The following is a 25755-nucleotide window of genomic DNA, read 5'->3' as shown; positions in this document are numbered from 1 at the left end:
AGAAAGTATGGTTTTCCTGCAGATAAAAAATGTTTTTGTCCCCCCACTAATAAAAACAGTAATGAAGCAAAGAAAATGCTTTGGAAGATGAATGCAGAGATAGAAAGCAAGCAGCAAGTACAGTTGATTGTGGTGTTTTTAGCAAATGAATAAATGAATAAATAGAAAACCACATGAGAAAATAATGGACCTTGGTAGTATTCGTTTTGCTAAAAAATGGATGGAGAGGATTCCTTTTTGCTAAACACACAGCCAAATTAGAAAAACTGATATTCAAACATTGCATTTGTTTTTATATTCATGGCATCAGTTCCATTTGTCATTAATTAAACAGGCAAATTTGAGAATGTCTGTTTTAAGAAACTCCAAAAATAACCTTGTAAAATCAGGTTAGAGATATATTAAATGTCCTGAGGGCAACAGGAAGCAAAAAGGAAAATATGAAATTAGAAAGTGACCTGTAATAGTCAGTTCACTGGAGGTGATATAACCTCCATTATCAATTAGGAACTACTTGGATGCCTAATTTCACCGGCTGTCTAACTTATCAAATTAAATTAAGCACAAATGAAGAAATACTTGGCTAGGGAAAAAAGTACCATGCCATTTTGCTTTTTCTCATCTGAAAACCAACCCAATTAGCACAGACAAGGAAAAATAAGCTCAAAAATATTTTATTGGAGGAGGAAAAGTTAAAAGGGATTATTTCCCCCAAGCTGGCCTGGCAAACATAGTTGACCAAAACACTTGGATTCCCTGCTGCTTGGTATATATTCAGAGTAGAGACATGGTTGTTTTCCTTCATATATTCCACTAATATTTGAGTGCTGATTACGTGCCAGGTTCAAATCATTGCTTTATAGTACCAATTATGCCTCCTCTTTCCTCCCTGCTCTAGGCCTAATGCTTTAGTGCCTCTCCCTTCATTGTTTGCAGAAGTACCGGAGAATTTGTTAGATGGTGTACTACTCTCTATAGATATTTGAAAACAAGATTCCCCCAACAGGAAACTCCCCAACTTTGGTTGCATCCCTGGCAACTTCACTTCTCTGTCTCCTACGTGTACTTGGTAATAACAACAATGTAGAAGCTTTCTGGACCTCCCGGTTCTGCCCTTGTGCTGAATTTTGTCCTGAGTAAATGAGAACTTGAGGATATAGTGCATTTTTGAAGCCATATAGCACCAGAGGTTGTTGAGAACTGTAAGCGATGAGCTCTGCAGAGGAATCTGGAAAGCTGCTGGACCCAGAGCAGTAGAGTTCTCAGGGGGCAGGAGAGTCTGACCAGGGCAAGTTACAGTTCTGTGGGCATAGATTTTTCTCACCAAGAAGCAAAGGCCGTGGGAAGAGATGCTTGTAGCTCAGACACTCGTTTTTCTGCTACAGCTCACTTGCTACAGCATATGAAAAAGTACCCCCCCCCTTAGAAATGGGGGAAAAAATGATGATCTTTTTTTCTAAATGATTCATGAAACAAGGAATGGTACAAAGAAAGAAATCCTTTCAGCTTGCTTCACTTGCGTGTATTTTTCTGCTCCCTTCGTCTTGCTTTTGCTCAGCTGGCACCTGCTGGCTCTCTGTCCCTTTTTACAATCTTATCATTCCTGGTGTGATGGCGTGTCCTGGAAGCAGGTGCCATCTGGAGAAGCTTCTCTTTATTTCTCTGCATTATTAATCTGCATTCTCAAATGGTTTCTTTCTCTAACTATACCTTCAATTCCCGCCCCCCCGCCCCCCACCCCCGCCTCCAACACACACACTTTGTGGAACTGACCTTTTACCTAAATCTAGCTGTTTCTGTCCTAAATTTCACACACACGTTTTCCAGATACACTTAATTCTGTCAAACTGTCTATGTTAGTTGGCTGAAAAATGCCAAATGTACAGAAATTGTTCTGTTTTCTAGTAATCATTTACTTGTCTCAGCAGATTTTTCCACATGGATATATGGGTTTTAATATGGGTCTAAGCATATAGATAGCCATGAAAAAAGGAATAGCATGTAATACATTTTGAAATACTGCATAGCTGCATATTTTAGACTTTGATGGAGAGCATGGAAACCAGTAAAAAAATTTGGATTTTAACAAAACCCTTACAAAAAAAATGTGACATATCTATCACTTCATCAGTGTGTATATCTCTTTTTTTTCAAATCACCTTTAGTTACGTATTGGATACAGTAATATGCCTTTTTGTTCATAAGAATGCTTCCCTCCATTAGTTCTGATCAGTAATATTCAAGATATAGAAATCCTTTTCATTAAAATATCTTCACTAAAATAGATATTTCTTCCCTTAGAAAAAGAATTCAAAACTTTTAGGGCCTAGTTTTAAAAAGCATCACACTATAGTTGATTTATTTTGGTTGTTTGTATTAGGGATGTGAAAAATAATCACCACTGCCAATAGCAAGAACTATAAATGATATATTATTGCAAGTGTTCTAAAAAAATCAGAACAAAACTAATTTATTATAGTTCTGTCTTCATTATACACCACATGTTGGTGAGTTAAACACAACAAAATTGTCTTTTCTTTTAAAAGTGTCTACTAAAGATAAAAAGAATAAGGTAACAATTAACATGTAGATTGTTACATAAAAAATCTGATATACATATTTCTATTGCCTGTTAGCTTGTTCTAAGCCTCTTTAACTATTACAAAAAAGGAAAAGTCATTGTTCAAAGGCAAACATTCAATTCAGTTGATACAACATTACAGTACAGTCAACTAACATCATTCAACGAAGGTAACAAGTCTAGCCTTAGCTTCTTGAGTTAAAAAGTCTGTAGACCAGATTGCTACAAAAGGTTCAATGCTGCTTCACAACTGTGTTAGCTTTTTGGAGGACTTTGTACTTTCTACTGATGGCTTCAGAAGGGGTCATGCTATTGGTAAAAGCACAGGGAACCCCAACCTGTCATTAATCATTTTATTGAGCATTGTAGTTAGAACAGCATTATTGAGTTTAGCACAACAACTAAAACAAAATAATAATAATAATATAATAATAATATAATAATAATCATAATAATGATAAGAATAAAAACCAAACACAAACTGGAAGCCTAGAGATGCTGCCAGCCGTGTCAAACCCTTGCGATACGCTATACTAAAAAAATTTGAAATATCCACCCGTCCTCTCCACTCTGCCACAAACTAGCAAAGTCAAAAATACAAAAGTCTTCAACTTGTTACTTTTGCAGAATAAAGCAAAAACGTCTTTGTGCTCCTTACTACCAGAAGCAAAATATCCACTGAGTTACCACATGTAATAGCTTCTGGATGTGTCAACCTGGGTTGGCTTGGTGTCTGCAGAACCATCTTTGTCTTTCTCACTGTCACCTTCCCAGAGATTAATGAGTGGTGGGTACAGCTCATTTAGTGGGATTGAAGAAGTTTTTTGCATATACTTTTTTAATGAGTGGTGGTAGTTTTTTCTCTTAAACCTTTTGGCAATGTACACAGCAATAGATGCAAGGCTAATGACGGCAAACATGGACCCCATTACTGCAGCAAGGGCTGTACTTGTTTCTTGATCAGAAATGTCCAGTGCAAAGGCGGCATTTTTAGTTGTGACATTCACACATGACTTCTGAGTCTGCTGATGAATATTAGACACTGTGAGACACACTTCATAATCTGTAGAAGGCTGCAGATGTGTTAGGTTGTACTCATGAACATCTACCGGGACCCTGGCAGTATAGGTTATGTGAGGATTGTCAATCTTCATGGTGGCAGATGACCATTTTAAGTTTGATGTCATGACATTGGAATTGACTTTCCAGGACACTAAGATGGAATGAGATTCTGTCTGCTTGACATATATTTTCAGCACCTGGGTACCATCCAGAAGGGTTCCATTAACCTTAATTGTCACTACACGTGTGTCAGCCCCTTCAACATTCTGGGCGACACAAGTATATCTTCCTGAGTCTTCAATTTGTATGTTAGATATTTCTAAAGTACCTTCGCTACTTAGCTTGTATTTATCTGAAAGTGTATCCACAGTTATCTTATTTCCAAGAGGAGTGACCCAATAAATTTCGGGTTCTGGCTCAGCCATGGCCCGACAATCTAGGAAAACTGTTGTGCCAATATCCATGTTTAAATGATTTGGGAATGTGTCATGAGCTATCATTGGGAGGCACTGTTCACTTGAATCTTGGATTAAAACTTCCTTTACCTGCTGCCCTCTATATTCAGGTGGCATGGCACAGAACATGGACAAAGGCTCCATGAAGCGGATGTTTGTTTTGTTGGAGTTAATCCAGTGGATGACACAGTCACACCTCAGGGGGTTGCTATGGATACTGATCTCACGAAGATTGGGAAGGGATTCTACTGTCTTTTGGTAAACAGCATTCAAGGCATTGTTGTTCAACATCAAGCTTTCCAGGGCAGGAACACTTCGAAAAGCCAAGCGGTGGATATAAGATAATTTGGGGTTATTGGTGGCTTCTAACTTTGTGAGTTCAGGCAAGTTATCAAGGGCATAGCGATCCACAGAAACAAGTTCCCCCATATTGTTGATTCCTAGTTCTTTTAGCCGAAGCATATTTTTGAAGTCCCCTTCTTGGATTTTGTGGATGGGGTTTTTGTTGAGGTCTAAGAATTTTAAATTTGGAACCTTTTGCAGGGCAAGTTGGGGAACCTTGACCAGTTTGTTATCATAAAAAGACAGGCTTTCAAGGCTATCCAAGCCCACCAAGGCATTTCCAGGAATATCGGTGAGATACATTCCTGCCAAAACCAGGCTTCTCAAATTTGAGAGGGGTTTAAAGTTCATATCCAGAATTCCAATCACAGGGTTTTCCCCAATCATGAGAATTTCCAGGTTGGGTGTTGAATCAAACCAGCGGCTATCAATAATTTTCAATTTATTGGAGTTCAAGTGGAGCCTTAAAAGATTTTTTAAGCCTGAAAAAGCATTAGCAGAAATAGTGCTAATCTGGTTATGGTTGATATAGAGTTCTTGAAGGTTGCTGAGGTCCTGCAGACAGTAATCAGTCATTTCCGTAATCTGATTTTCCTCCAAATGTAGAGTAGTGAGCTGGGTCAGGTTTGCTAGCCCAACCTCCTTAATATTTGTGAAGTTGTTTTGGGAGAAATCTAGCTCAGTCAAGTTGAAAAGCTGCTGGAGCTCATCCACGGTCTTTGCAATGTTATTGCTCTGTAAGAGAAGCACTTGAGTATCACTAGAAAGGTTGCTGGGAATCCTTGTTAAGCGGAGATCATTGCAATCAACAGTGGTGGCTTCTCTGTATGTGGATTGCGGGGTGAACCAGGGCCTAATTTCACATACACAAAGTTGTGGACACTCACTATTTTGTAAGGAGTACCCAGTTAATGAAGTCATTAGCAAGCCCAGCACCAATTGGCAAGCTGCTAACACAAAGCTCATTCTAGCCATGCTGGCTTGCTGAGCAAGCTCAATCCTGACACTCCTAAATTTTAACAAAAGGTGAATGCTAAATAGTGATAGGTAGAATAGGAAGCAGAAAATGTAAACATTCAAGCAAAGTCTTGGTTGAGATGGGTACAATTCTGGAGTCTGAAGGGATGGTTTTCAGAAGTTTTCAAAAGGCAAGAAGCAACTGGGAGTCTTTTAACTGTGTTTCTCAATCCCAGGCATGCCCACAGCTCTGTGGTAGAAGTTACTTCAGCCAAATCAAAGTCTGGAGATGTGCCTGAAAATTAGATTAGGACAGATGTTATGTTTTTTCCATATACTTGCTACATTACAGCCTTTCTTTTGTCTACTAAAAAGGCATAATCACAAATCTATTAACAGAATGTTCAAAACAACTACACAAGCTTTTAAATTACAGTATACTTTCCTATATTTTCCTTCTTACACTAAAATTAGTTACCACTTTTACAATTTAATTGGGTAAAACCCTCAAACACACACACACACACACACACACACACACACACACACACACACCAGGGACACTCAGAAAAACACACAGATATCATTTCTTTAAAAACAAAGTTGACTTGAGAAATTGCCTATTTAAGCCTCCAAGAAGAATCAAAAGGTCAAATGCAAAACATGAAAGGCAGTTTATAAAACACTCAAAATTCATTTTTAGTTTTTTATATTTTAATAGTTGTTTTTATTTGTTTTCAGAAGTTTTTCTTTTCCAAATCGTATACTCTGAAGACCTATCAGTCAATGCTATTCTAGCTCAATTATTCTTATGCAAAAAATTAATCTAACTCAACTACAAAAAGAAAATATCAGGGGCACCTGGGTGGCTCAGTTGGTTAAGTGTCCAACTTCGGCTCAGGTTATGATTTCACACCTCTTGGGTTCGAGTCCCACATCAGGCTCTGTGCTAATAGTACAGAGCCTGGAGTCAGCTTTGGAATCTGTGTCTCCCTCCTTCTCTGCCCCTCCCTCACTCACACTCTGTCTCTCTCTCTCTCTCAAAAATAAATAAACATAAAAAAAAGAAAATGTCAGTTTTTCTTATATTCTAATGGTCACAGCTAATCTTGGACTGAATAAAACAGTCAAAGGACTTTACCCCACTATTACCACTGGTCTTCATGAAAAACACAAATGTATTTACACATTTAATTTCACCAATCTCATGGGAATGTCACTAGCCACTTAGGAGTTATAAAGCATGGATATACTGGATATGTTTCTTTTAGTGGAGGGGATATGTTCTTTAATACATTGAAGCCTCAGCTTCTTTATATAAAATGGGTTTGGTCATTAGGATTATTGAGAGAATTCAAGGAATTGATATAAAGCTCTTAGAGTAGTGCTTGACAGATATTAAATGTTCACAGAAGTTAATTATATTTATTGACATCTTACTATACCTCTTATCCATATTAGTTCTAGCTAACTAGTGGTTGTTGGAGAATAGGTAAATGAAGGAAAGCTGGGGACATTTGACTTATTCTGTCATAATCTAATGGTTTGAATGAGGTCTTCTGAGGTCAAGTATGTATTGCTTACCTGCTTATAAAAGATAATATTAGCAGTTAATGGTTCTAGTTTTCTGGATTCCAATCAGGTATAAAAAGCCACTGTGGATCCATGGTCTATCTTGCTTTCTCAAAACTAGGCAGTTACTTACTAAGATATTAAATGTACAGTTACATGTTTCCTGACATTTGTTTTTCTATATTGAACTTCAGCTTTAAGTATTGAAGTACTTTAGTGGCTGGTGTTTTCTTTAGCCTCCTAAAATTACTGTAAGGATTCAATAAAATACAGCACATAATGTACTTGAAGCCTGGTGTCCAACACATAGCAAGCTTTCGGTTTGTATTTGGTGCTATTATCTTTGAACTTTGCAAAATACAGTTTTCTTTGTGATTGACCAAGAAGCAAACTGATACAAATAGCCAGTCCTAAAAGTTCTGTTATTTGTCATATTTTAGTAGAAAGAAAGAAAAGTGCTATATTTTTGTTGTTGTTTTAGAAAATATGCAAACCAAGTTACTGGTCTAACAAGATGGTATTTAGAAAAAAAATCACCTGATCCATATTTGGCATTTGGAGGTAGGAGAAGGAAATGGATGTGTTGCATAATGCTGATGCTGGATACTTTCTCTTCCGTGTGGAGAGGCAACACTGGCATTCCCCTCACCCTAATCTGGTTCCTTTACCATATATTATATATGTACAAAACTTTTCAACATTATAAAATTACCTGATTCTGACTTTTATCAGGAAAATCCATAAAATAAAAACATACCTCAGAGAGCAATAATTTTCCAAATATCATTGCCTCCACAAATTTATTCCTCTTTTTGTTTCCATTCAGAGTAATCCTAAAAGAGGTACAATGACCACAGTAAGTTTTCTGTTAAGTAAATTTCTGCCACATGTTATTGCTTAATCTTAATTCAAAATAGAAAACCCAAAGAATAAATCTACTTTTCATAACTCTGAGATGGAATTTCAATTAATATTTATGTTTTGACTGAACTTAAGGAAACATAGCTAAAAGTAAATATGTGCTGAAGTTGTGTGAGTCTCCCAAAACCATCTGTTGCTACTGAAAAATATCTTTAATGGGGCTGTACTTCGATTATTGTCACAAGTAATGTCTCCATTTTAGTTTAAATTATATGGTTTGAAGTAATTGCATTGCAGTACTCAAATCTGTTTGACATACACATACCTCTTTAAACAAACAAACAAATAAATAAACAAACCACACAAGTTGAGAATGTTAAATACCATATCAAACATAGAGGGAAGACTTTTTCCTTCCCCAAACCTGCATTTGGCTTCTTTGAGAGTGGAGAATGAAACTTCCTTGACATAAAAGGAGGTGTTTTAAGATGTTTCTAGTTGTGTACCATTCTGAATTCTTTTTAACATATTTTCCAGCCTAATTTTTGAACATGACATTTTTAGCCAGAGAACAAAGCTTAAAAGAATGCTTAAACCATTTTATATGTTTAAAACATAAGGCATGTCTCAGGAATTATTCACTAATGGTGTTTAAAAGTAAATCCATTATCACAACAAGAGAAGAAAACTACAGACCAATGTTCCTGATGAATATTGATGCAAAACTCATCAACAATACTAGCAGATTGAATTCAACAGTATATTAAAAGGTTTATACACCATGACTAAGTTGGATTTATACCCAGAATATAAGCATGGTTCAATATATGAAAATAATTCAAAGTAATAGACCATATTAATATAATGAATGACAAAACCCACAGGATCATCTCAGTTGAGGCAGAAAATGCATTTGGCAAAATTCAACACCCTTTCATGGTGAAAACACTCAACAAACTAGGAATGAAAGAAAACTGCCTCAATATACTAAAAGCTATATTAAAAGCCCACAGTTAAAATCATATTCAATGTTGAAAGAGTATAAGCTTTTCCTCCAAGATCAAGAACAAAGTAAGGATGACCACTTTAACCATTTCTATTCAACTTAGTATTGGAAGTTTGAGTCAAAACAATTAAGCAAGAAAAAAAATAAAGCATCCAAATTGGAAATGAAGAAGTAAAATTGTCTGCAGATGGTATGATTTCACATGAAGAAAATCCTAAAGATGTCACAAAACCCCCCTAAACTGTTATAATAAACAATTTCAGTGAAGTTGCAGGACACAAAATAAATACATAAAAATCAGTTGTGTTTTTGTATACTATTAATGACCAATCCAAAAAGGAAATTAATAATCCAACCTACAATAGCATCAAAAAGAATAAAACACTTGGGAATAAATTTAACCAAGGGGATGATTTGTGCACTGAAAACTACAAAGCATAAAAGAATAAAACATAGAAATGAATAGAAATATATCCCATGTTCATGGATTGGAAGACTTAATATTGTTAATATGTCTATCCTACCTAAAGTGATCTACAGATTGAATGTAAGCTGTGTTAAAAGCCCAACAGCAGTTTTGGCAGAAATAGAAAAAAAAAGTCTTAAAATTCATATGGAAATTCATGAGAACCTGAAAAGAGCCAAAACAGTCCTGAAAAAGAACAAAGTTGGAGGCCTCATCCTTCATGAGTTCAAAACATACAATAAATCAACAGTAATCAAGATGGCATGGTACTGGCATAAAGGCAGACATATAGAAGAGAGCACAGAAATAAATTCTCCTGGACATGATCAAATGACCTTGGAATTTTGTGCCAAGCCTACACAATGAGGTAAGGATACTTTTGCCAACTGTTATTGGATATCCATATGCAAAAGAATGAAGTTGGACCCTTACCCTCCATCATATACAAAAAGTAACTCAAAATGAATTAAAGACCTAAATGTGAGACCTAAAACTGGAAAACGCCTAGGAAAAGACAGAGGGGAAAAGCTTCAGAACACTGATTTCTTAAACACCAAAAACAAGCAATAAAAGCAAAAATAGCAAATGTGACTAAATCAAACTTAAAAACTGCACATCATAGGAAAAAATCAACAGAGTGAAAAGGCAATCAACAAAATAGGAGAAAATATCTGCAAATCATATATCTGATAAGGGACTAATGTCCAGAATACATAAGGAACTCCTATAACTCTGTAACAACAGACAATTCTCCAAAGATATCCAAGTGGACAATAAGCACATGAAAAGACGCTTAACATCACTAATCATAAGAGAAATACAAATCAAAACTACAGTGATGTATCACTTCATACCCATGAGGATGACTACCATTAAAAGAACAGAAAATAACAAGTAAAATGATGCATCCACTATAGAATGTAGAATGGCTGTTCTGCAATAAATTAAAAATATAATTACCATATGATCCAACAACCCCACTTCTGGGTATATATTCAAAGGAATTCAAAGCAAGATCTTAAGAGATATTCACACACCAACATTCAATGCAGCACTGTTCACAATAGCAAAGAGATGGAAGCAATCCATATGTCTACTGGTGGATGTATGGAAAAAGAAAATGTGACATATACACAAAATGGAATATCATGCAACCTTAAAAAAAGAAGGAAATTTTATCACGTCTATGATGTGGGTGAACTTCAAGGACAGTATCCTGGATGAAATAAGTCCATCACAAAAAGACCAATACCATATGATTCCACTCATATGAAGTATCTAAAGTAGTCAAAATTATAGAAACAAAAAGTAGAATGTGGTTGCCGAGGGTTGTGGGAAGGAGTGGGGGTATTTGTATTTACTGGGTATTTAAGTTTTATAAGATGAAAAAGCTTGACAACTTTGCTAAACAACAATGTGAATATATTTAGCACTACTGAACTGTATACTTAAAAATGGAAGATGGCAAATTTAATGTCATTTTTTATCATTAAAAAATGTAAAACCATTATACTTCAGGCCTACTTTGTCACATATATACCAATTAATTATCTTAAATTCTGCAACAAATTGAAAAATGGCCAGTATAGATTTTTTTAGTGGAATTGTTTTGTTCTAGGGCTTACTGGACTAAGTCGGTCAAATGTGAGAAGAAAATGTCCTACTAATTACCAGAATGATGTTCCACAAAGAAGTCTGGCAGTTTAAAGAAACAATTCCTTAAGTGAGAAACCATGGTTTTAAAGGCCCAGTATTGGCAAGGGATGCATTTCAAACAAACAATTACATAATTACATTTGATACTTCTTTTTCCAATAAGATATGTTTGGGACACTCTGCACTGAATATAAAATTCCAAGGGAAATGGACAGCATGGTCATAACCATCAAGTGAATTTGGCACTGATCCCTATTTTCCCATAGAATCATATGAGATGGGATGTCAGTTTAACAAAATCACAGTATTTAGTATAACTTGGGTTTGGTTCCTTATGCATTAAATTCTTACAAAGTTGGGTGAAAGAAATAAGCAATCACAATAACATGATGATTAAGTTAATTCTAGTTATACTAAAACCCAGATAGCTCTCTGTTTGTAGAAATAATTCTGTGTTGGGGGATCCAGTGATCTGTATTCAGATTCTGACTTATTCACTTATTAGATGTATTACCCTGTGTCAACTATGAGAATTCTGTCTCACTTTCTATGCCTAAATTAAGGCTAATTATACATACTTCATATATGAAAATTATGATAACTAAAGAGCCTGGGAAAGAGTCCAGCACAAAGTGAGCCCTCAGATACTTATTTGAATCTCTGGAACCTCATCAAGTTTGCCATTAAATTTCATTCTCACTCTGCAGGGGTATTGGGAGGTAATGAATAAGCAAATCTCTTTAAGACCTTTGGGCATGACAGGTGTTTGGAAAAAAGTCATTGTTTCTTTTTACCATTTCTGTTACATTTTCAACCAGTATTATTGGAATTAAGTGTTAGAAATTCAGAGACCAAATATGGCCCTGTGCTAAATTAAAACCCTATGTAAGCAAGCAAATTATGAAATACAAACCTCCAACCTAGAAATTAACATCCTTTTATAGACAGTAGTCACAGCAATAAAAAGCTAAATTTTTGATCCCCTAGAAAATGAAAATGCCCTCTTAGGACATGTGCATTTATGTATACTTTTTTTGGTGGTCAAATTCACCCTATATATGTAATGTTTAAAGAAATCATTTTTTAGCTCTATTGGTCCCCAAATAGATCCAGAGCTAATGCAGCATTCAAATTTGCTTAGCTTCTTTTGGGCATGGCTTAATAATAGGACAATGGGATTTTTGTTCAATGAAGCTTTCCTTCTGGTTAAAAAATACATTGTCTCCTTATAAATTCTCCCTGTAGCCACTCTTGTGGGGGGAGGGGAGCAAGGTAGAGCTAGGTAGACTCCATTCACTGGATTGACCTCCCAAAGGTAATTTCCCTGTGTGGAAGGCCAGCATGACTTTGCTTCAGGTGCACATGGCTGATTGTTAGGCTCAAAAGGCTATATTAGCTTTTTGAAAGAGGAGTTTAGCAATAGAGTTAAGAGTGTGGCTTCTGGAGACAAACCTGGTTTCAAATTCAGTTCTGTGACCTTGGGCAAGTTATTGAAGCTTTCTTTCTGAGTCTCAGTTAACTTTTTTTTTTAGAAAATGAAGATCATAAAACCCACTTTGCAAGGGTGGTGAGAGAATTAGAATGACAAGTTAAATGTAAAGCTTTTGGCAGAGGGCCTGCCACATAGCGAGTGCCTGATAGATGTTACACATTACTATTTACAGGTTTGATGTCTCATTGGATCTGAGTCTTTTTAATGGGTTTGAGTATGAAAGAAAGGAGTAGGTAGTTGAAATCAATAGAGGGTACCTTTTGTAACATCAGCAACTACGAGTTCTGAAAACAGCCTGGCCAGAGACAGAGAGAAAGAGAGAGAGAGAAAGAGAAAGAGAGAGAGAGAGAGAGAGAGAGAGAGAGAGAGAGAGAGAGAGAAAGAGAGACAGAATGATCACAGCAAATTCTTTATGGTGGGTATATTTCATCTTCCTTGGGAAGGAAATAAGGCATTGCAAATACATTCTGAATATTGAAACTGCATGGACTATTTTTAATTTTTTTAATCATTTTTTAAAAGTAATCTCTACACCCAGCATGGGGCTTGAACACATGAGTCCAAGATCAAGAGCTGTGTGCTCTACTGACTAAGCCAGCCAGGCATCCCTGCATGAACTATTTTTAAAGACATTAGTTTCCTGGACTTTTATCTGGTCCCTGGCCCTTTCTGAATCTTAGATTTCTTTCTCCAACCATTTCCCAAAATCACGTTCCTTGTTCACACATTATCCCAAGCAAAACACCCTGTAGTGTGTGTTAGTGATCACAGATGGAGGGTTCGTATGGGAGGAAGAGCTATAATAGTCTCCATAATGCATTAAGGAAACAATAAAGTCTATCCCCTTGCAAGGACATAATGGAGCTTGGTGAAGCTCTTTTGCATAAGGAACTGTTCCTGAGAGTCCACATTATTCATCAGCAAGCAGTGCAGCAGCATGTCTGAGTGGGCCAAGCAACAGAATGAGGACACCAGGGAAGAGATTCTTAATTTTGGCTTCACCACCAATTTCCTAGGTGACCTTGAAAGAGTCTAGTAACTTTGTGTTCTATTTTATTTATCTTACAGTAAGTAGGTTGAGAGGAAAGGAAGTCACAGCTTCCCAGGCTAAGAAACACCTCAAGAAGTCATCTTACCAACCCATTCTCCTGGTGTCATGGAAAATTCCTTCTAGCCATTTTCTGAGATGCAGCAAGTTTGATTATGCCAAGGCTCTCAAACTCCAGTGCTTTCAGGGGCTAGGTAGGTGAAGTCAACTGAATCTAACACAGTCATGTAAAAAGCTGGAGTGTGCCTGCACTCCAAAGGCATCCAAAAATGTTAACTATGCAGGCCAAACAAAAACCATCTGCTTTCCAAGGCCTTTTGTGGCCTGTGGCCAGTTTGCAACCTCTGAAATACATATAAATGTAATAAGCATCATATCAGTTATAATGCTAAGCTAATGGGAGTATTTGATAAGTAGATGATTAAATATCAACTTTAAAATATTACTGGCAAATACTCCACATGTGAAAGCCTATAATTAGAGATTCACTATATTACAGTGTGAATCTTTGCTCTGAAGAAAACTTGAGCAGTTAAAAAAAAAGGATGGCATTTAGAAAAATTCATTTTATACTCCTTTCTTTTGGAAGACCTACTTTTAAAGGAAGGCAGAACCTTAAAGGTCCCCTAAGTGATCAAAGATGACCTAGTTAATTGGCAGAGAAACAAAATAAAACCCAAACCCCTTGATCCCTAATTCAGCATTTCCTAATCTGACCACTTTAAATATTTATGGTTTTCCTGGTTCCCAGAGAAAAGTTTGATTGTCCTTTCTCTAGTTTATTTTATTTTCTTTTTCTTTCCTTTCTTGTATTTATTATTATTATTACTTAATAAAGTCTCAAAAATTCTCTGGTACACTTGGGTGGTACAAATGCACTACTGTGCAAAGAAGAGGATGTACACAAGTGATCTTTTGATTCCCCCTCATTTTCCTTCCTCTTTTGGGCCAGGGCAAATCCATCACACTGCAGGTGCAGTGTCGGCCAACATCTCTGGGAAAAACCCAAAGGCGCAGCTGGTCTCCAAGCTAAGCATTGAAGCTGGGGTCACAATTCATTCAGCTCCTAAGAGGACTAGGCATGGACAGCACATTAGCCCTTGCAGGAGGTTTGGCCAGGCACGGTAAACAGAGCAAGGCTGGACTAGATGGACTGAAAAATTACAAAAGAAAGTTTAGAAGGAAGGAAGGAAAGAAAGAAAGAAAGAAAGAGAAAAGAAAAGAGAGAGAGAGAAAGGAGGGAGGAAAGGAAAGGAAAGGAAAGGAAGAGAGACAAGAAAGAAAGAAAGAAAGAAAGAAAGAAAGAAAGAAAGAAAGAAAGAAAAGAGAGAAAGAAAGGAGGGAGGGAGGAAGAGAGGGAGGGAGGAAAGGAAATGAAAAGAAAGGAAAGGAAAGGAAGGAAGGAAGAGAGGAAGGAAGGAAGGAAGGAAGGAAGGAAGGAAGGGAGGAAGGAAGGAAATTAAAAAGCCAAAAGCCCAGACACAGCCAGCAGGCATGAATCCAAATCCAAGTTGGTGGCTTGGCATGGTGAGGAAAGGTGCTTGTGGAAGAACCCTTGGGAAGAACATCTACTCCAGATTCTTAATTGGCTTCAACTGATCAAAGGCAAACAAGCTAGCCTCCCTGTGAAATAAGAGAAATACAAGCTGTGAAAGTTAGAAAAGGCCTTAGAGATCACCTAGCACATCTAAAACAACTTCTCATTTTATAGAAGGTACCTCAGAGAGGTGAGGTCACATATTCCGAAGCCAACTTGACTCCATTTCTACTCTCCAAATGCACAATCCTTTACACTACAGAACCCCATACTGCTTCACTTAGTGTAGGATTAGTTGAAATTTATATTCTTGATCACTTGGGCAGGAACTAAACCTCTTTGAAGGATGTTAGCCTCTACTACTCCATAATCAATTATCATTTATTAGAAGCATAAGAAAACATCATTCAATTTAGGGAGAGTGAAATAGCTTGTTTAATAACCTCCATCTTGACCTTTGATTAGGTAGATCAGGGATAGCTCAATCAATCATGCTGATGCCTAACTTATTTCAAAAAATTAAGTCAGGTCAGCTTAATCATGTTCATTGATTTTTTTTTTTAAGTGGCAGTGAATTGATCATAGTTGACCTATTCTACATAAGCATGGCCAAATCACAAGTATAATTTTTAGAATGCATATATTAAGCTTCTCTTAATTTGATAATGGATAGTTTTGCACACTCTGTAAGGGCAGAGAAATTCAAGTGTAGGAAATGTAAAGTGTATTTGAACAATTAGTAGGAATTGGAAATGGGCATTCAAGATAAAAGAGGCCTCATGAGTATAAGTGTAGCTAACTTTAGTTACAGACTTACTTAATGAAAGATTTACTATGTATTAATAGCTATAGTAAGTGACTATATGTGTATGGTGTAAAGTGTATCATACCTGCTTTTCACTTTGTTCCAAGATCTTGAATAAGATAGCAAGTCAAGGACATAGGGCTCATGCCCTAAAGCTATCTAGCTCAGAACCCCTATCTGATTCTCAGGTAGTTTGAGAAGCAATATGGTAGAGAGACTGAAGTAATGAACCAAGAGTTAGGGGGTCCTCATTTCCCACCAACTCAGATCATGCTGTCTATCTTCCCTACCTGTAAGTGTTGAGGTTGGGCTAAATCTAGATGATGTCTTAGGGCTTCTCCAGCTCCAGGATTTTAGGCATTTGATGATTCTTTTCTGGGTTTCTACTTTTAAAGGCGCCCATGTAGGCAGCACTCCTTATGGTTGAGAGCAAGACACTTGATCACGGCTTAAAAAAAAATTCTATGTTTAGTATTTTTTTTTTTTTTTTAAGAAAAGTTATGGTCTCAAGAGGCAGACAGAGCTAAGTCCATATCCTGGTACTACCTATGGTGCCTTGGATAAACTGTCCACCCCTCGGAGTCTTGGTTTCCTCATCTGTTAGAAGGACATGGTTATATACCTACCTCATGTGGGTGCTGTGCAGATTAGATGAGAGTACAAGTCTTGAGCTGCAGCTGATACATAGTAGAATCTCAACAATCATAAATTTCCTTTGGAGTTCTCAACTTAGAAAACTAGAGTCATGTGCTAAAAATGTAAGTTAATGTTTGCTCTTCCAACAAGGAAATTAATGGTTTTCTTGAGAACTATCTGGAACAGATTTCCTTACCTCCCTCCCTTCCATCATACTTTCTTTCCTTCCTCCCTTCCATTCTTTCTCTTTTTACCCCCAACCTTTCCTTCTCTTTCCTTCCTTCTTTCCTCCCTTTCTCTCTCTCACTCCATTTGCCCCTCCCTTCCTCCCTTCCTCCCTTCCTTCCTTCCTTCCTTCCTTCCTTCCTTCCTTCCTTCCTTCTGTCCTTCCTTCTTTCTTTCCAAACCCAACCCTCATTTGGTGCTTTCCTCATAACATCCCTGAGAGGTAAGCTGTTTGTCCCTTCCATACGGAGGAAACCATGCATTGAAATAGTAACTTGCCCAAGACATATAGCTAGACAGTGATGGAACAGGACTCAGAGACAGCCTGGCTTTAAAGCCCGTGCCCTAAACACTATCTCCCACATGTTACCGAGGCTCCCAAAGAACCCCCCATTTTGAATCGATAAATGGGACTGTCAATTAAAGTATCAGAAGTATAGTATAGACTGTGTGGCTGGGAGCATTTATAGCTCTTGAAAGCAATGCAGAGTCTTCCCGAATGATTGGAGTTTAACAAATCATAGTGAATATTTAGGGATGGTTCCTCTCTGTCAAATAGCTTGGTTACCACTGAGACATCCTCTATCCTTCAGGTAATAATAGAATAGATTTCCTTAATATGAGAAATGAGAAAGCAAAAGCCCAAGAAGATTTCTGCAGTTTGGTTTACATTGAATTTTATGGGAGAATCTGGTAGGTCCAAGATTTTTATTTTATTTTGTTTGAATATGATATTCAGGTACATAAGCAGGTGTCCTCCAGCAACAATGGGCAGGGCTCAGAAAGACCTGTAACTACAAACTCCCCAAGTATCACATGACTGCCTTCAAACTTTAATCCCCCCTTTTCCTAACTCATTTCCAGGAAGTATTTTCAAAGGCAATGTCATTTTTGGAAGAGAAAAGTCACACATTTATTTTAATGAGACCATGCTAATTAAATCTTTGCATGCTAGTTACTTAGGATTTCAATTTTGCAGTTTAATGGTAAGCCTCTTTAAAGGATTCTCCTTTGCAACTATGTTAAAAAGTGCATACCTCTCTCACTAAGAGGTTGAATGACCCCCAAAGCATTTCTGTTCCTGATTGTCTTGGAAAGAAGTGTCCCAAATGAATAAGATCTTTCACCAAGAAACAATGGGCATTTAGCAACACATTTCAATCTTAGTTACTCTGGGTACAAAATATAAATAGTAAGCAAAGGGAATTATATTGTTAGGCCAAGAAAGACAGGAAACATCCTTTCCAAATAATGAAGTATTTTCTACCCATATAAACACTTCTCTCTCTCTCTCTCTCTTTTACATTTAATGTTCATTGCGGGGTCATTCTGGCTGGGTAGTAGTCATGAGAATAATAGCAGTTAGTACTTACTAACAGCACTTAGCTCTTACTATGCAATGTGCAAGGCATGGAGCACTTCACATAAATTACTTAATGCTCACAACCCCACGAGGGGGGAACCATTTCCCCCCTATTTTCCCCAATGATGAGATGGAGACGTAGGAATAATGAATAATGAAGGTCTTTGAGCCAGAAGAGTGGTGGAGGTTCTATGTGATGGCAGGCATCTGAGGCCAGAACCTAGATCATACTCCTCCCATCCCAGCCTGTCTGGGCAGGGGGAGTCCTTGCCAAAATGTTAATCTGCTAGAACTAGAATAAGTATCACAGGGCAGGCCCTGTTTCTGTTTTGTTCACAATGAGTCATCCAGGGCCAGGCACTGGCTTGGCATCTTCCTCGCAGGCACTCAATAAATAAATAAATAAATAAAATAACTGAATCAGTGAAAATGTGCTTTCCAGGTACCTAAGCATAACAGTAATTTTAAGCTTGCCAATAAAGTCCTACTGGGTCTCTTCTATATCCGGGGTGATACAAAACAAAACAAGACAAAAATAAAACAAAACCAAAACCCTTACCATTTAGAACATATCTGCTCCCCATACATCCTAATCCTTGTGACTTAGGAAAAACCTGCTCTCTCATTCATTCTTTTCTCCACACTCTGATGAAATCTAGATTCAGACTAAATGCAAAATAGATCCCATAAACTAGTGCCTAATTTAGAGTAATTAAATACTGATTGCGTGTTTACGGTGTCACAGGGCCAGAAAGACCAGACCCTGTCACTGAAGAGTTTATAATCCTGTAGGGAGACAAGAAGACAACTACCCAAGCAACTCCATAAAGGAAGGTACATGTCAAAAGGGAGGGGTGAGTGAGCAGATGTGTGGATCCTTGGGAAGAAGAGCAGAGAGTTGCCAACCTGAGCTGGCTCCATCAGCATTTGCCACTACAACACTGCGAAGACAGAAATGTTCTGTGTTGACATCGCCCTACAGGGTAGTTACTGAAGCAACTGAGTACTTGACATGTGGCTGGTGTGAATCAGAAATGGAATTTAAAACTTTTGGGCCGTGAAACAATATATTTCTGTTGTTTAAGCCAACCAATTTTTAGTACTTTGTTGCAGTACTTCTAGGAAAGCAATACAGTGCTCTGTGTGTATCAACTACTGCAATTATTTTTTATTTGAATGCTTATTGTATTAAATACTTAAGGTGCTGACTCTCCTCATCCTCTTTCTCCTTACTGCATACCTACTACACGTAAGAATTGATTATGAAAGGAGATGTTTTCTACCATTGCCTGTAATCTTATGGATAGTAACATACGCTTTTCTTAATTTTAAAAGCAGTTAATGATCTTTGCAGCTTCTTCTTTTAGGACGTAGCAAGCAAGACTAATACTTTTTATGAACTGTCTCAGCTCTTTGCCAAAATAATTTTTCCTTCAATATTTTAAAAGTCATACACACCTGGAGTGCCTCGGTGGCTCAGTCAGTTAAGCAACCAACTTTGGCTCAAGTCATGATCTTGCGGTTCATAGTGTGAGTCCCTCATTGGGCTCTCTACTGTCAAAGATCCTCTTTCTCCCTCTCTCTCTGCCCCTCCCCACTCATGTTTTCTTTCTCTCTGTCTCTCTCTCTCTCTCTCTCAAAAATAAATAAACATTTAAAAAGTCATGCACCAGATACAGTTTAAAAGATTCTTGAACCTATGGTCTTTCAAATCCCTTTTAAAAAACCCAAGATTCAAAAAATAAATGAAATGAAATGAGATGAAATGAAATAAATGAAATAAAATAAAATAAAATAAAATAAAATAAAATAAAATAAAATAAAACAAAACATACCTGAGATTCTATGACAGGCAAAGTAGGACCAGGAGAAAAATTTTGTTTTGTGTTCAAATCACTTGTAGGATCAAGAAAGTTTGAATCATTTTCTTTCTTTGTAAGAAATTTGCTATTTGCATAGCTGGAATCGTAAAGTAGCAATTTAACATTATTGAACTGAGAAAGTGACAGAAGGCTAAACAGAACAAAACATGAATGAACAACTGGGCTATTTTTATTGCTCCTTTTTAGTACCAGCAAGTGTAGTGATATAAAAACTACCATGAAATCAATTACTTTTATTCTTTTTACAAATTATTTTAATTCTCCTCCCATAATAGGTCTATATGAAGTAATTGCTTTGTAATTACCGACATGATTAAATGTTAAATAAATGTAAAATCTTCAGTTTGGCAGCCTTAATATGCCTAGAAGGCTCAGTTTCATTACTTCTTTTTAAGTACTTCACAGTATATTGCTTAGTATTTTCACTGCAGACATAGATTTCACCATGCCACGTTAATAAACGTGTCATAAGGAGCCAGTTGCTACAATGGTTCTTGATTATACATTCAGAACTACAGATAGACCCGTGAAAAACCAGACTTGTCCTAGTTGGTACTCAAAGTGCCAATCTGTAGCCTGCTAATACCAATACCAAAGAGTTTTGGATGCTAACCCAGCAAAGCAGTTCCATTAAATTATACTAGATTTGCTTTTGCTTCCAGACCAAATTAAAGTTTAGTTCATAATACTGAAAATAACTTCTCATCAAGAAAATGGCAAACATGTTCACATCATTTTCAGAATATTTATGGTTTTTCTTTGCTCAGAAAGAGTTCTATACCATCTTTTGTTATATTTTTTAATCCACTAGTAATCTTTATTAACTATCTGATATTTTAATGAAATTTTTACTTAAAAAAATAAAATATCCAGTGTCCTTAAGATGGGAGGCTATACTTTTAGCTCTGATCTATTGGTATTTCTCTGAAGAGTCTGACTGCTTAGTATTTGCCAATTAGGAGACTAAGCACTCTTCAAGCATTAGACTAAGAAAATGTCAAAAACATATTCCTTCCACATTAAAATGTTCTTTTAAAATGTGGAGACTGATACATGGAAATGTACATATATTTAGCTTTAAAGTTCTTGCTACTCAAGGTTAAAGACAGCCCTGTTCGGGTAAATGACAGTATTTGCCCTTAGACTTGATAGACCTCAAGTATGTTGTATCTCTACTGAATGTCATCTCTTTTAAAGAAGGAAAATAAAGCCATCTGTCCCTGAACTCTGAAAATAAACTTGGTGTCAAGTTGCTTCTCTCAATTCTTTTTATATGACTGTTCTAATAAAGGAGTTAAAGAACTTGATTTTTTTTTCATCATCGGGAGAGAATGAATTTAGTAAAAAGTGTGCCTGCCTATTTAAACCTTCTCTCTGAAAGCTTGGGGCTGCAGTCGTTCTCTGCGGGAGTGTCACAATTGCCAAAAGACAGGGATAGAGAGAGGATACTAACAAAAGGGGCAGTGCCAGGCAAAGTGCTTTATGTCCTCACAGCACCCAATGGAGGTAAATGTGAATATTCTGATTTTACACATGACTTCAGGGCTCAGAGATTAAGTGACCTATCAAAATTCCCACAGCTAATTGGTCAAAGAGCAGAGATTAAATGTCAGTTTGTCGTGTGCTGAAGTCAGAGCCTTTTCTGTGATACTACCTGCTTCAATTGTTTTATTGGATCTCCAGAAAGACTGTGAGTGCATACAGCATTCTCTTAAGTACACACAAGAAAACTAACCTGAAGAGTAAAACCTGGGTTAGCTGGAAGATTAAGCTCAGGGAATTTGCACATTTAATTTTCTGGGTAGCTGAAGGTTTCCTAGAAATCTTTTAGTTTCAATCTTTAGTATCCATTTTCTTGTCTTTGATAAAGGTACTTGTGCTTTAGGTTTCTTTAAGGCATTTTCCTTTAAACCCTGATAATGAACTCCTATTGGAAATCCTTTTTTTTCCCCCCAAGTGTAAAGTCTTGATTATTAACTTATTTTCTTACAATTTTCCCTTTTCTCCTAGAAGTGCACTCCAGAGGAAAAAATTCCAGTTAATTAGAATTTCTGGTAATCAAGGTTTTTCAATTGTTTTGGTAAATGAAAATCAGGTGAAAGCTACCTCCCTGAATTTGAAATTGCTTCTTCTTATAGGTTCTTCTTGATACCAGCATGTTCCCCTATGTTAGTATGCATTTGAAACTAATGGTCCAATACTCAAAGTGCTCAGATCGTTCATGACCTGGACGCCATAAATCCACCAGAGCACATTAGTGGGATGGTCCTTAATTACACAGTTTAGGCTTTGTGTAATCAAATGGTGCAAAAGAACAGCTGAGAACATTAAAATGCCAGCAGGCATTATAAATCATAACGCTTTCTATAGTCTTTCTTCAATTCACGTGTTTTGTTAAATTGAAAGTAAAAATAGAATGATTTTTGAATATCCATATTGGCATTTATAACCATTAAAACATAAATGATTAACATAACACATATTAAAAGATCATCTTTATTATTTTACCTCCTAGTTTTCTAATAGAAATTGCAGTTATTTTTTTAAAACTTTAACTACAGGAATCATCTTGTTAATGAAATAAAATTAAAGTTATCTCTTAGAAAGGTAGATTACACAAAAAGCCTATTTCTTAAGAAAATACAATTTCAATAAATTGCAGTGCAATCTTTTCCATCTAGGACTAACATGCACCTTAAAAGTTTTCTGTAGAGTTTTAGCTTTAAGAGGACACAATTTAAATTGTGGAATGTTCAAATTGTTATAATAGAAAGGAAATCTATTTAAATGGTGGTTTATTACTTCAAATTATATTTAAATGAGGATAATGAAGACCACATTTGAAAACAAGACCAGCAAATGAGAATCAATTTCTTGGAGCATTAAGCAACTTTAAGTAGTAAGCTTTGACAACTTGGCATAAAATATACAGCTTATTTTTGCTTCAGGGCTTTTAAATCTCAAAAATCTAACTAGCACCCATGTCAGCCCTCAAGATTAAGAATTATTACCATCAGCATGGCTCATGATTCAGTACCATTCCAAATGCCCACAGGAGTGACAGAAATCAACCAGAATGGCTTACTGAGCAGCAATTCTATGTAAGGCCTGGGGGGTCATGGGGTAGGAAACAGGGCATCCTTGCTGAAGGGGAAGGTGTGTGCAAAGCAGTGGTGTCCTGAGTCAATTGTGAGCTTTCTTTCCAAATCCACGTTCAGAAACATCGTGTTAGTCACTTAAAAACTGGTCCTGGTTGGGTGTATTTACACCACAGGAATTGGTGAACACTACAAATCAGAACTTATCTTTTTGGAAAGCTGGCTGTCAAACTTTTACAAGCACACCCTGGATGTAAAGGCACCAAAGCAGCAGAGCTTGAATAAGTATGTGGAATGGGAACTATTTCATTTTGAATGGGATTTAAGGTCTGCCAAGCTAGGAAAAGAAACCAAAATAGAAAGGTTGGATGGTACCTAGATATGGAGGGCCTTTCATGCTTCACTAAGGAGTTTTCTTTCATTTCTTATCCTTGTTTAAGACCTAGCAGAAAACAGATGGTGCATTCAAAAAGGAGTTTTTGAAAAGGGAGTTTTGAAAAGGGACCATTTACAGGGCATGGATAAGGTTAAGGTACCGACTCACACCCCTCGGCTAGCTGCTGCAAGAAGCAAAAGCCAACAAGAAGCCAGATGGCAAAGGACCCATTGATGCAGTCCATCTGAGTCTGATTCCCAGAGTACAAAGCAAAGTGGAGAAGGGTAGGGTGGATCTGGAAGGGTATAGAAAATATCCAGCACAATCCCACAGCAAGTGGGTACCACTAAATGTCTTGTAATGGGAACTAGGGAATCATGTCTATAATTCAGAAACACTGATCCATCAGCTGTGTGTAAGACAGACTGGAGAGGGTACATAATGGATGTAGGGAAACCCATTAAGAAGCACTCGCATTAAGCTAAAGAGGCAATGGAACTGCGATCATGGTGGTAAGAACAGAGAAGGGCCATGTTTAGGAAACAATAGAGACTGACAAGTGGAGAGGTAACTATTAGATATACAGCTAACTAGATGTAAAAATGGGGGAGGAAGAGTTAAAAATAGTATCAAGGCACTGAGCCTGTTTGACTCTGATGCTAGTGATTGCCAAAGTAAGACAGGGGCATGCAAGAGCAAGACCTCACTTTGAAAGTGGGTTGACTTTCTCCATTTATGTGATTGGGTGGGAAGAGAAAGGTGAGAGCACTCTCTACCAGTTCTCTCTCTGCTGGGCCAGTTTGTGGAGGCTTTGTTCCTCTGCACAAGGCTATGGGATACTCTCATACAGCCACAGCTCATTCTGTATCCTAAAAACCAGTGCCTCCCTTTTAGCTTTCTGGGATGTGATTTTTAGGGTGAAAATAGCCAGCAGGCATTTGGAGTTTGGGAGTAAAGTTATAACCAGAGAGAAGTTGGATGTTTGTCTCATAAAGGTCTAGTATAGAAGACTTAAGATCTCAAGAGGCATAGAGACAAAAATGAAATGAAAGGGCTCAGTGGAGCCAGAGATGTACTACCATAAAACACAGTACAAATGGAAGGTTAACTCTGCATCTTACTGAAAAATAAGTGACTATCTCCACTATTATCTCCTTGATAACTGCTTGGTGATAGTGTCTGAATTTAGTTATATGTCAATACAAAGATGGAACTAACACAAATTATTATAAGGGCATGCATTAGCAACTCAGTGTTGAAATGATCTCTGCATTATGAACCATAATGATTGAGATGAGGCAGAAAAGTAGATCTCTCCATGGAGGACAAATCAATAACAACTAGGTTTTATGGTCATTATGCACTAATGAAATTACTTACCATCTAAATCTCTTGGAGGATCTTGAACACTCAACATCCGTCACCTCTTTCATGTTAACACCAGCCAGATGTGGCTGTACATAATGGAGATCATGAACAAAAATATTTCATACATGAAGCATTTGCATTCCAAGCAAGAGGGATTTTTAAAGGCATCCCCAAACTAGTATTAAAAAAAAATTCCATCTGTGGGCAACACAGGTGATGTGCTATCAATTAGCTAGTGCCCTAATCAAGAGTTCATCTATAATAAAAGGGGATTGTATTACAAGGGAAAAATAAGCAATAGAAAGCAGAAAATAAAAAGAAGGTAAACTAAATTATGAGACATTATGTGCCACTTTCACATACATTATATCTTTAACCAAGAGTCACACAGAAATGAAGTAGAGACTTTCTTCCTATGTGCCCTTTAGCTCTTGGAGCTTGGTGTGTGCCAGTCCAAACATGCCATGCACTAGCACGCCATTCAATTCAGCCACTCCTGAATCCCTGCTTATGTGATTTCTCTCCAGATATTCAAAGCCTTCTGTCATCATCCCCCTTCCTTGACTAAATTCAACACATCTCATCCCTTCCGTGCATAATGCACAGTCTCCTTTTGTCAAACTTCATATTAACTAGTAATTCTGTTTTCTCTAAACTCCAAGTGTACTTTGGAGGAATGGGCAAATGAAAGTTTGAGATTTATGATCTCCCCCCCTTTTTTTCTTTTCTAAGCCACACTGGTTTTCTCTGTCCCTCAAACCCATCAAGGTCCTTCAAACCTCTGGGCTTTGGCTTCCAAAGCTCTTCCCTTGCACTCCCTGTGCCTCCATAACTTTCACTCACCCTTGAGATTTTGGTTGAAATGTCACTTCTTTACGAAGGACTTCTCTTAGAATCCTCCATGTAATATTCGCTTTCGGCCTTGTGCACTTCTCTTTCACTGAACTTAATACAGCCATACTCCCA

At 37.1% G+C, this 25755-nt stretch overlaps 1 protein-coding gene across 7 annotated transcripts in view; it reads right to left on the bottom strand.

The window, feature by feature from the left end:
• Positions 1-658: 658 nt before the first annotated feature.
• Positions 659-25755, bottom strand: part of LRRN1 (leucine rich repeat neuronal 1) — a 37415-nt gene continuing 12318 nt past the window's right edge. For 4 of the 7 annotated variants that reach the window (XM_019428752.2, XM_019428753.2, XM_019428754.2 and 1 more), the window contains 2 exons: positions 7727-7802; positions 659-5692 (listed from right to left, as the gene is read on the bottom strand). In XM_019428752.2, the coding sequence (XP_019284297.1) occupies positions 3265-5415 (2151 nt within the window). In that variant the 5' untranslated portion in view covers positions 5416-5692; positions 7727-7802 and the 3' untranslated portion in view covers positions 659-3264. Of the gene's footprint in view, positions 5693-7726; positions 7803-24801; positions 24876-25755 lie in introns of all 7 variants that reach the window. The other 3 variants (XM_019428750.2, XM_019428751.2, XM_019428755.2) reach the window with 2 other exon arrangements.

This window comes from Panthera pardus, unplaced genomic scaffold (genome assembly GCF_024362965.1).
Source record: "Panthera pardus isolate Hobbes unplaced genomic scaffold, ASM2436296v1 HiC_scaffold_8, whole genome shotgun sequence".
Lineage (NCBI taxonomy): Eukaryota > Metazoa > Chordata > Mammalia > Carnivora > Felidae > Panthera > Panthera pardus.
Note: the sequence above shows the minus strand (reverse complement) of the source record. Positions and strands in the feature narration are given on the sequence as shown.